The sequence below is a fragment of the Chaetura pelagica genome, unplaced genomic scaffold (genome assembly GCF_000747805.2).
Source record: "Chaetura pelagica isolate M959 unplaced genomic scaffold, ChaPel_1.0 scaffold31, whole genome shotgun sequence".
Classification (NCBI taxonomy): domain Eukaryota; kingdom Metazoa; phylum Chordata; class Aves; order Apodiformes; family Apodidae; genus Chaetura; species Chaetura pelagica.
The window spans coordinates 2,466,646-2,479,457 of NW_009952481.1; the positions used below are offsets into that span (position 1 = coordinate 2,466,646).

A 12,812-nucleotide genomic window follows, 5' to 3' on the forward strand; every position below is an offset into this window, starting at 1 on the left:
AAAGATAAAACATTTTCCCAAATTAATAAATAAAAGAAAAAGCAGAGTATCTAATAGAATACTAAACCCACCCAATATTTTCTGCAAAAATAATACTCCATCCACATCAACCCTTTCATTTTCAACATAGGAAAAAAGCAAAATTCCTATTCTTAACTGGTCTTATATATCTCTTACTTTTCACCAGCTAAACCTACTTTATTATCTCACAACAACATAAAGTTATAAATAATATAGTAGGCTGAAACATTTGATAGTATTAAATATTTAGAAACAAAACCAGTTGGTTTTATTTCATCTTTATGTAAATTTACATCAAACTTAAGACATCTTTTAGAAATGTAGAAGTGACTTTGGTGATTCTAGTACATCTGACTCAAAGGCAGTCACACAAAATCTGGCATTTCTCAGATATACGTATGTATACATACATATGCATACATGTATATGTATACGTACAGTTCATGCAACATGTATCTGAAAAAAAATTCCCCTTGGAAAAGCAAAACACATTAATTCTTATATTCTAGGATTATTTATATTGCTTCAAAAATGAAAGTACTCTTGAGACTTCATGTTAAAGAAACTACTAAGTAAAATCCTAATGTTAGCCGTATCAGCACTATCATGGATCACACATGAGACTCAGATTAATTACATGCTCGAATCTCAGCCTGAAGTAACACTTTGTACTTCATACAACATACCTCTGAAGCACCTTGTCCCCGACTGAGAGAAGATTCTCTTCTGGGATGTCAGCATCAGAGCTTTGACTGTTCTGTGCAGTTTCAGATGACTTTGAGTTAACTGCTCAGTAGAAAGCAGCACATAAGAGCATATAATGAAAAAAGAAGTTCTGCAGGTAGTTATTTGCCCTAAGTACGATAATTATTAAAAGAATAATTTCAATGTTCCTTGATCTTAATTTTTTTAATTTAAACATTGGAGACCAAACTTTGTAAAGGAAAGAAAAATGAGAAAAAACACAGAAATATAAAATTAGGCTGGAAAGGACCTGAAGACAGTGTCTTGCCTCTTTCTCTGTTTAAGTACACAGCCAATTATAGCGCTAACATGTCCTGATAGATGCTGTGCCATCATAGAAATCTCCAGTTGTAGAGAGGGAACATTTCTGTGGGTGGACTATTTCAGTCTCATCTACTCTAACATATAGAAGGCATTTTCGAAGTCTAATCTCAATCTTCCTTAAGTAACTACTCCTTCTCAGAAAGATTTAAAAAACCCTTTAATTTATTAGAAATAAGCAATTTTTAATAATTTCTAATTTTTATGGTTCTTGTAACTTTCTATCACCCCTTTACATCTTATGAAATAAATTCTGTGTGGATTTCAGAGTTTATATTAAATATTATGACATTTTGTTTTGGCAACACAACATCATAAATTAACAAGTGTATATACTTTTATCTTCACTGCATTGTTAGCAGAAGCTCTAATGATTTTGCTTCATTCTCACCACTACCAGTACATAAAAGCTAAAGATAAATGGTGCTTTAATTTAAGCCATGCCATGAAAAACAGGAAGAGGAATGTCCTCATAATTAGGACAATATGGGGCATAGTAATGGAAAGAACTTCTGTTTTGCCAAGGTGAGTAAGGGTAATTAAAAATGTGTGGTCTGGAAGAGAAATAGCCCTCAAAAAGCCCTTGATGCCTTTGCCATTTTTGGCCAAAACTGACTATTCCGGATCATTCACTGCCTAAGTGAAGGCAAGACAAAGGCAGTCATAAATAGGGAGGGAATGTTGGCACCCGCTGAGAACGAATGTTGGCCTATCCTCTTGTTTGTTCTTTCCTCCATCCCTTTTCAAATGTGTTTCCTGGAGAAAAATACAATTTACACATTTATAATGAGGCACATTTCTGTACCTGTTGTAACTTGTATTTCTTCCAGCTGCTATTTCATGTGCTAACACCAGCCACTGTGCTACCTCAGCTTCAGTGAGACTTCAGTACAAACAAGCACTTAGACTAGACACTCCTAGTCTGCCTTTGACTGAAACAAATAAAAGTATCTTAAATAATCTGAAAGAATTCAAGGTGATAATGCACAATTAATTAAGGCAATACTGTGAGATGTAGAGAAATTGTGCAATAGTGCTATGTTGCTCCAATAGGTACAATTTACAGGTATATCTGGTAAATTATGTTTAGGATTAATGTGTTACATATACCTAGTCATGCACTTTTAGTTAAGAGGGGTCTTATAAATAGAGAATAAAGCTGTCAAGAAATCTAAATGATTTCTAATTTCATAATTGTCAGAGGAAAATATAATTTAGTAACTTTAATTCAAATGTGCAACTTGTTATTATGTTACTGGCTAAAAAATAGAGCTTAGAGGGTTGGGATCAATGGTCCAGAGTCCAGCTGGAGATGTGTGACTACTGATGTGCCCCAGGGGTCAGTGCTGGGTCCAGTCTCATTCAACATCTTCATTAATGACCTAGATGAGGGGACAAAGTGTATCCTCAGCAAGTTTGCTGATGACACAAAGCTGGGAGGATTGGCTGATACACCTGAAGGCTGTTCTCCCATCCAGTGAGATCTAGACAGACTGGAGAGCTGAGCAAAGAGGAACCTCATGAGGTTCAACAACAAGTGCAGAGTCCTGCACCTGGGGAGGAATAACAATGTGCATCAGTATAGATTAGGAGCTGACTTGCTAGAAAACAGCTCAGTAGAGAAGGGCTTTCGAGTCCTGGTGGACAACAAGTTATCCATAGGACAGCAATGTGTCCCTGTGGCCAAGAAAGCCAGTAGTATCCTGGGTTGCATTAAGAACAGTGTGGCTAGCAGGTCAGGGAGGTTCTCTTCCCCCTCTGCTCTGTTCTACTGAGACCACACATGGACTGTTGTGCCAAGGTCTGGGCTCCCCAGTTCAAGAGGCACAGGTATTTACTTGAGAGAGTCCAACAGAAGCTACAAGGATGATTAAGGGACTGGAACATCCATTTTGTGAGGAAAGGCTGGGAGACCTGGGGCTGTTTTGTCTAGAGAGGAGAAGACTGAGAGAGGATCTTTTTAATCTCTGTAAATATCTGAAGGGTGGGTGTCAAGAAGGAGAGGCCAGTCTCTTTTCCGTTGTGCCCTATGATAGGACAAGGGGCAATGGACACAAACTGGAACACAAAGAATTCTACCTCAACATGAGGAAAAACTTCCTTACTCTAAGGGTGGTGGAGCACCGCAACAGGCTGCCCAGAGAGACTGTGGAGTCTTCCTCTCAGGAGACTTTTAAGACCCATCTGGAGGTGTTTCTGTGTGACCTGACCTGCTCTGGGAGGGGGGTTGGACTCAACGATCTCCAAAGGTCCCTTTCAACCCCTAATGTTCTGTAGTTCTATGATTATATGTTGCAAAGAACCCACAATTCAGCCATGTCAATATTATAGCAATCTTTCCATTCCCCATATATCAGAATCTGTCATTTAACTTTGTTATGTAGTTGGAAACTTACAATTCAAGTCAGTTGCACGTTTCAGTACTATGGTGTCTGAAACATCCAATAATATAGCAACATCTAATGCAGGAGAGGTAACAGGCAGCTTGTGAGGGGCACTGGGATCTGTAACAAGTGAGAGCTTTCCAGGATTTGTATCTTCTGCTTCCGGATCAAACCCTGTGTAGGCTTTTTCAAATAGCTTTGCCTGCTTAACTGTCATTGGAAACCCATCCAAAATCCACCCCTTCTCTGGTGGTGTTTGGCTAAAAGTAAATGAGGAACTAGAATTATTCTGTGAATTGATAGCATAATAATAACAACATGTAAAGAAGACCTTGCCCTGGAAGTCTTTCATTCTGAATTTCAATGTAATAAACACCCTTATGAATGCAGAATATGACAATCATCATTTGAACTTAATCTGTAAAGTAATGGATTTTAAACAAGAAAAATAACATCAAGCCTAACTAAAAGTGAAAAAAGAAAAAACCCTCCAATTTTTGCTCTCTTGTAAAATAAAGTTTTCAAAACTAATCTCTATACAGACTATGATTAGAAGTTTTATTTCACTATTTTCTCTACTAACTTTTGCACTGTAGTAACAAATAGCAAAATCAGTATTGTACCTTTAAATATACTAATTGGAATAGTATAGCTTAAGTAATATTCATGTGGGAACTTCAGTGCTAATTGCACATCAAGGTAGTTGAGAAAACTTGCCATAAATCAAAAGTACAGAAAAATGCTTACGTGTGAGCTTGGAATACGCATCTCACAAAGCCTACAAGAAAAAAAATACTAACTCTTTCTGAATGCCTTCCAACAAAATTGAGACATGAGTTATATTTCAGGACTATGCAATAGTTATGCATTTATTTTTACTTACCTCCAACATTTTACAATAATGTCTGTATAAATTAAGGCTAAATTCTACTGCTAGCACTCTACTGCTAGCATAAAATGAGCATTAAATAACTTCATTAATTAGCTCCAATTTCAAGTAAAAAACTCCAGTGGTCCAAAAATACCCTAATAAAGGATGACAACATCTTGTCCAGCAAGCTGCATAATTTTGTTCCAAATAACAGAGAAAAAAGAAAAGCTACACAATTTCATACTTAATGGCTTCCAATAGGATGTCAATGAGTATTTCATCAGGAATACTTTTTCCTTTCTTCAATATTTTCTGTGATGCAGAGCCAAGCTGGGCACGTACAGACAGCTGTGGAAGAGTGCAGCATATGACTAACATGCTCAGAATGTTCACAACATTCACTGTTAAAAAAAGTATGATTCTACTATAAATATTATAGATTATTTACTTACTTATTTGAATTAATTATTAGCTGTGTTATTTATGTATATTTAATATTTACTGTTATTTGTTAAGGAGAAATAGTTTCAACTGATGCAAAAAAGGCCAAATTTAATCGAAATCTTTAACTGATTTCCATCATTACACCTATGAAATAGCTAGACAGAAACAAAATTGAGAAACAAAGGATATGAAGACCAAGAAATAAAAAATTAACTGCCTTGGTTGTCAACTTATTGTGATTTTCACTACCATTAGTCCACTTAACTTCATTAGTTAACTTAACTTCATTAGTTCTACATGGATTCTTCTGTATTTTAGCTTTTGAAGTATTTTCCAGTGAGCAATTAATCCAAGGAAAAACTGTAGAATTACATATCTTTGAACACAAAGAAAACTAATCTCATCATGGGATGAATGATCTGCTTAGCAGCAGCATGATCAGGACTACATTTCTGCTAACTCAGAAATAACATAAGAAGTATCTTAGATAAATGTGAGTGTTACCAAGAGCTTTAACAATACGTAGAATTCAAACCAGCACACATAGGGACAGATTTTCCTAATAAACTCGTCATATTTCAGACAAAAAATGCTTGTAGTGAGATCAATAAATTAATTCAGAATTATGAAAGTGTGTCACCATCAAAGTAATTTAACTATTTTAAGTACTGCGTCTTTATAAAGTAGAAGCAAGTCTTACAAGTCCAAACTTAGAGTTAATTTTGAAATTGAGTGAAAAATGGAAACAACATGCTTTCTTCCTTGTGTATTTCATTCTCATCTCCTTGTGGAAGCAAAACCCAAAATTAACAAAAATTCTTACCTTATCTTGTTCCCCAGAACTCTCTACTTCCTCTGAAATCACACTGTGTTCACTTTTAATTTCATTTTTAAGAAAAGCTTGGATGGCCTCCTGAACCAGATTATCAACAGATAGTATCTGAATATTGCAAACTAATGCACACAAAAAAAAGAGATAACTTTACAGTTGCAGTTGACCATACATATTGAGGCATTTTTACTGGCATTTTTACATGCAAAGTAATGCACTATTACTTTTGTTTGGGCTTCTGATAGATTATTTCCATTGTCTCTTCTCTGTAACCACTGCACACTGTCCATCCACAATCATAGCTATCTTGCTAGCCTCTTCTATAACAATTCTCCCAACAATCCTCAGAGAAGTTAGACAAAAGCTTTTTTTATTTTTTAAATTCTCAAGGCAGAAGTAATACTATATTAATGCTATATACAAGTTCAGGGGCTTTTAGTCTTATTCTGGAACATAATGAATTAATGACTTGCAACCAATACCTGCAAAATATAGATGCATCTGAGGTTGAAAGATTAGTAATGCAAGGATTTGCCCAAACAATTTTCATTGTAAGAGTGGAATTTTAATGCAAATAAATATTTTTAAGAATTTTAGGGAAACAAAACCTCTACCTTTTTCAATAAACTTTACACAGGTAGTTTTTCCACTAAAAGCTTTTCCCAAAATACATCCTTTGATAGGAAATGGAGGAAATACAGGTGATGAAGGTTTGGGTTTTGGAGGATAGAATATATCCATCAGTCTACGAAGCACATGACCCAGTATGTTATTATTAGGAGGAGGTTTGTTTTCACTGCTCTCTTCAGTTGGGCACCATTCCCCAGTCATACTCTGTATAAATGACAAAAACTTTGTCAATATGCCTTGTCTTTCATCTTTCTATATATGTATTTATACATAAAATTGGAATATACAATAACCAAATCTGAATCCTACTAAATAATAAAATGTTTTTTAGAATAGGTCCTTGTTAAAAGCTATATCATAGCATTTATTGATATTCACCAATTCCTGGTTGAGATAGAAAAGAACTCATACAACCATTTTAATGATGTCTAGAATATTTATTTTTTTTTATTCCATAAATATGAAAAACCATTTAATGAAAATAAATCAGTAGCAGGTTTTTGGCATAGGAGTCCTGTCCCCTGTTACTCATCATTCTAAAATCTGGGCAACATTATTCTCCAGTATCACACATAAATCTCTGAAAATTCTTACAAAGATTTCAAACACATTTATTTGCCTAAGACACATTCAGTAGAGATGTCAAAAAATCCAAAACAAACAAATCAACATATAATTCAAACTATTTTAAGGAAATGCTGAGTAGAAATTTCCAGTTCATCTATTCTGAAACCAAGAGAAATTTATCAATGGTATGACTTACCAGCATACAGCTTAATGAGGTTCTGTTAGTAAATTCCTGACAATCAATTTGTCAGTTTGTTACTGACAATCACATTTGGGGAAAGATGAGAAAGGAAAGATGCAGTCAAAAGAATTTAACAGAAAACTGTGCTTTTGACGCTCTAATACACACTCTATCAGTATTGGATCTCACTACAATAGCAAACTCCTGATATACAGTTTATGCTGTGAGAAGCTAAAATAGAACATCATAGTATGCAGGATAATGCTTGTTCTGTATTAATTACTATTTGGTTGGAGTCTACTACATAGTTCTTTGGATGCAGATTAATACTATTCCAAATTAGATTCTAATTTATTATCTCATTTGAGATGAGCAATAGAGTGTTGAAAGACAAAGTCAAATGTTCACAATGAAAGTGGTTAAGCACTAGAACAGGTTGCACAGAACACCTGTGGAACCTCTTCTTGGAAACACTTGATAGCTGGACAGACAAGGTGCTGAGCAACCTTATCTGGCTCAGAAGCTGGCCCTGCTATGAACAAAAAGGTTGAATTAAATTACCTTCATGTCCCTTTAAACTCGAACAATTGTGTAATTCTATAAATTAAATATTTAATCACCATCAACAAAAGCAACCAGTTTCATTCTAAGGTCTATCAAAAGATAATGTTTCAAATTCATGTTTCAGGTAGAATATGTCATCTTTTTCTGAACTTACTATCATGAATGATTTATTGCCACAGTAGACATTTTACTAACAGAACTTGATCATTGTTGGCTTTTAATATGTACATTAGATAGAATAACTCAATATTATTTATTATCACTATGAAATAAAATATCACCTCTTTGTAATCAGTAGGAAAAAAAAATTAAAAATAAGTTGGACAGTATCCCCTCTCTAATCTAATCTGAACTGTTCTTCCTTAAACATGAAAGTAGAGATGGATCAGTTGCTTTAAATTCTGTCAGAGTGTAGGAAAAAGGAATTCCAAATGTAATGCTTGCTCATACTAGATTTCTGGTCTTCTTGCCTTTTTTACCAGAAGACTGCTAGAGTGTACCTGTCTTGAGCTTAAGTAGCATACCAGTAAGAAACAAGTTTTCAGGTTCCCAGGTGAGAGTTACAGAACTGGTCAACACTCTTGATAGAAACTGGAAATAATTTTATATTTTGAGCACTGCAAACTGTTATGCTTATTTTGGTTAATTCCATTAATTTAAGTGATCATGTGATAGTTTCAAAATATTTTCAAGCTCAATCTGATGTGGAACATGGAACAAACTGATAGCACTGTATTTTGTTCTCATATTTCATCAAATATATTTGACACTTTTAGTCAGTATTCCTAATGTAAATGTATTACTCTTGAGGGAAGCCAAATTGCTTGTACTGATTTGTTTCATTTTCTCCAGGGTTAAGAAAATTAACATGCACTTTGACAGAATGATCTGCCAATACACTTCTATATAGAAGCATTACTTTGAAGGTATTAGCTGTCCAATTTAGTTTTTAGAAGATGTAAGTATGAATTGGTGCCTATAATTTTACAAATCATATGATACAAGCTTTTGATGAATACTGATGCAGAAAGGCATAAGACTAACAAAATCCAGAAAAAAAATATGTGAATGTGCATTTGAAAAAAAAATGGTAGTGAAACAAGGGCTTTAAATGTGTCATTAAATGTTTATAATCTCAAGTGCCCTTACATCTAGCTAAAACTACAGTGACATTGTCATACAAACAAAAATTACACACTTAAAAATTAATTTTTCTTTTGTGCTTCCCAGTAACTGTTTCCTGCCTGTCTGTTTCTGTATGTGCTCCCTGTAAGTCTAAAATATATATATGTAAAAATATATATATTATAAATTATAAATAGTATATGCTATATATATATTATGTAATGTTTTATATAATGTAACATATGTGTATGTAATATATATATTATGTAATGAATTTCATTATCACTTCATGCGTTTTTTCACCTAAAGAAAGTGATAATGAAATTTATTACATAATCTGATGTTGTCTGAACAAGGATCTTATAAATAGATAAGTCAAAAAAACTTTCAGTTTTTTTAACAGATTCTTTATTTAATCTTACTTGCTTTTGATTCCTACTTTCTGTTGCATTTTCAAACGTGGTGGCATTAACCACACTTTCAAACTCCAATTAGCTAAAATTTAATAGCATTGCAACTTATATGTTGGTCCTATGAATTCAAGAGAAAACTAAAATCACTATTACATACATTAATTGAATTATAACAGTGTTTTAAAATTGCACCAGCTTTCCAGAGCTACTGACATGTAATAGTCATATATTTAATAAGGAACCTCATGCAAGGAAATGAAAAGTATGTTGAATTATTTAATCAGAAACTATTTAAAGAAAGAAATTTAACATCAGAAAAAATCTTTATGATTTTGAAACATTAAGGCATATTATTTTCCATTATGTCTCATCAGCTTGATGTACCTTGTATTCACCATAATCTTTTTCATCTAGCAGATTCATTTTGTTCAGCTCTACAAGTTGTTCAGGGCTTGGTTCATCAGGCAAAGATTGAATTGAGGCTTGCTCATATATTGGTTCTCCTTTAAAAAAAAATTCCTTCCAATCACCCATCAGTCTTAATGGAATTTTTCTGCAGAAGGAAAAGAAAAAGAAAGAGTTCCAAGAAAATAAAAAAAAAGTATAAATATTTTAGAATAGTAGACCCAAATTCAGAAGAACTAAAATCATGAAACAAGAATATTCTAAGCTAGTTATAGTGTATAATGCTTTCTGTAATTGTTACAGATTTTATTAGTTTTTTATAAGTAAGTTTCAGTATTTTCACAAATGTGGCACCACAAAGTATTTGGCAGGCAGAGCTCTGTTGTTACAGTTTTGCCTTAGCTACTTTTCCTTGATCCAAAATATTCTTCCCCTTATTCTTCCCTTCCCTTTTGATTAAGGTCGCCTCTCACCAAAAATATATACAGTTTTTCTTCTGGAAGTTAAAATTAAATTAATTCAAGATTATATGGCCACTTAAACAATTAAACTCTTGTGGTGTTTTTTTTTAATTTAGCAAGGAAAAATATTCATATGAAATCAGATGACTGCATATAGTAGCAAGCTAAATGCAGATAGGATGCTGACATATGTCACATTAGAATTTTGTGGCTGCTAAACACACTCAAAAAGGAGGTTGCTATTTTTTTTAAGATTACATCCATTTGGACTTTCTTTTTTTTTAGTAGTGATTGTAGATAGTTGAGTGTCACAGCTTAAATAAACTCTCTGTGCTGTTGAAAATAATTTAATACACATTGCATCCTGCACAATTAAGTGCACACAAACACAGACAAAACGTGCCTCTAGTGGCAGCAAACCAACCTAGATATGCTTTATTGGGAAAGATATTTCAGATATCTGTAACACATTGCTGTGCACCATCCAGGACAAGCAAATGTCACGCTGGAACCATGACTATGCTAGACAAGGAAATCATAAAATCCTCATTGAACTGTGTCTGAGCTATTTTATCTGTTACCTACTAGGCCTAACCTATATAATTTCCATAAAATATAATTATATGTCTTTCAAATGGCCACCACTTTAGTATTTTAACACAGAATTACATTAAAAGGCAATGATGATCTTGGCATACTTTCTAATGCCTTACACTGAAGTCTAATCACTGAAGGCCAATGAAAGAAAAGAGCAACAAGGCTCCACGCTCTTCTGGAAACATTCCTACAGAACAAGCACATGGAGGTTGCTGCCCTTTTAGGGCTTTCTCAGAAACCATGATGTAATCGGGGTCATCAGAAGAGGGAATCACAATATGTAAGGCTTAGAAGATTTTGGGCTGAGTTGCTACTTTTAGGAGAATCCAGGCAGGTTGATATATCTCAGGAAACGAATTTTGTTTATATTATACTAAGCCTTCAGCTACTGGAGAAATCTAGAATGAGGTGCATATCGCTCACTTTTTAAACTCAGAAATTGTTCCTATAGAAGGAAGTCAGTAGTTCCACAAGCACTAGAACTAGTGAAACTTGGTTTGCTAAGAATTCACCTCGTACTACCCATGAATGAATCTTCACACTAAAGTAATACCATCATTTTCCGAGGCAACAAATTGGAGCCATCCTGTAATGGATATGAGACTCTAGCTAAGATGCTTCTGGTACTTAAATGAGACTGAATAATGCAGATTAACTGCTACCAAACAGCTAACAATTTAGCCTCACTACTACCATACTCACTTGTTTGTCAGTATACGATATTCTCCTACTTTTGTTGACAAATCAATTATTTGGTTGATCACTTCCCAACATATTGAATAATGCTTTTTATAACGAGCCTGAGCTCTTTCACGGATAATTTTCTCATGATGTTCTTTTTCGTTGATAATTTGTTCTTGACGATCCATTTCTTCTTGTTTTGCCAGTGCCTAGAATTTTTTTAGAGTAAATTTGAGATTACAAAGAAAATGAAAGTGCAAAAGTGTTGGAAACAGTATGAACTTGTTCATTTAACTCCAGAAATGAAAACAACTAGATTTGCACCAGAGTTGGATAGCCAACACACACACAAATCTAAAAACTTACATTAATTCTCTAAGTTCCAGTTTATTTGCTAACTGTTAAAATATAATTAAATAAATGAGTAATAAATATTACTTCTTTTATGACAAAATTATTAAGAACATATTTAGTGCTTGTGGGTTAGGGAAATATGAAATGATGCTGTCCACTCTTCAGAGGAACAATTAGGCAGTCGCTTTGGTAAAGGCTTAGTTCCTCTGAAATTCACAAAGGAATACTCTAAAAATATATGATGACTTACACAATTCTGGTCTGCAAATAATTTTATATTCAAACAGTAAAGATGTTGTCTTTTTTTTGAGAAAGGTCTTTGTTTATGGCAGAAAATTATCAGTAGTTCCTGTGATTATGTGCTCCTTTTGGCCAAAGGCATAGTTAAAAAGGTATTATGATCAATAGCTATAGCTGCTGATTACATAGGACTTCATCTGGGCTGGAAGTTTTGATGTTGCTAATTGTTTCTGGCAGGAGAACAGTATGATTCCTACCATCACATTGTGGCCTGTGGTGGCCATACATAGCACTTTGTGGTTTGCCACAGGATTATGAACTATTTGAATTTATTAATCAGCTCTGAGATACTAGGTAGAAAGTAGCACTCATGAGTTAAAATCCTGCAGCAGTTGTCAAAAATTGATGTTAACAGGTAACATCAGATAACAGATTATGAATTATTTAAATGTATTAATCAGCTCTGAGTTCCAGGTAGGAAGTAGCATTCATGAATTAAAACCTGCAGCAGTTGTAAAAAATTGATGTTAACAGATAACATCTACAGGAAATTAAAAATATGATTCTTGGAACAAGCTTTTATGTCATTGTCTTTTGTCATTTTGTCTCTGTAAGACTGTGCCTTTTAACCTCAGCATACAGAAATGTTTCCCTACGAAGGTAAAATTAGTCTGGAAGAAAAGATTAAAACTAGACTGTAATTCACTCAGTTTTATCCCTTATCAACTTAACTGTAACTTTGAACCTAGATAAAAGCAATATATTAATCATTAACTCACTCCTTAGAAAACTCCTAAATTCTAACACTTGAAAATACAAATTCCATTTTATAACAGGAAGGTATTCTAACAGTCCTAAAGAAATTCAGGGAGGAAATATTTTACCGCTTCTCTATCAAGAGCTTCCTGGAACTCTTTCAGTCGTCTTTCTTCATACTGTTTTTCCCTGTAAATTCTATTTTGTCTCAACACGTCTTT

General features: G+C 33.9%; 1 protein-coding gene across 1 annotated transcript in view; it reads right to left on the reverse strand.

Moving 5' to 3' along the window:
• The window catches only part of SPEF2 (sperm flagellar 2), a 129,990-nt gene that overhangs the window by 54,809 nt on the left and 62,369 nt on the right, over window positions 1-12,812 (reverse strand). Inside the window, 9 exon segments of the mRNA XM_010008757.1 lie at window positions 708-810; window positions 3,483-3,730; window positions 4,586-4,742; window positions 4,928-4,940; window positions 5,609-5,739; window positions 6,232-6,451; window positions 9,482-9,650; window positions 11,263-11,450; window positions 12,720-12,812. The exon segment at window positions 12,720-12,812 is cut by the window's right edge and continues 25 nt beyond it. Of these exon segments, the coding sequence (XP_010007059.1) occupies window positions 708-810; window positions 3,483-3,730; window positions 4,586-4,742; window positions 4,928-4,940; window positions 5,609-5,739; window positions 6,232-6,451; window positions 9,482-9,650; window positions 11,263-11,450; window positions 12,720-12,812 (1,322 nt within the window).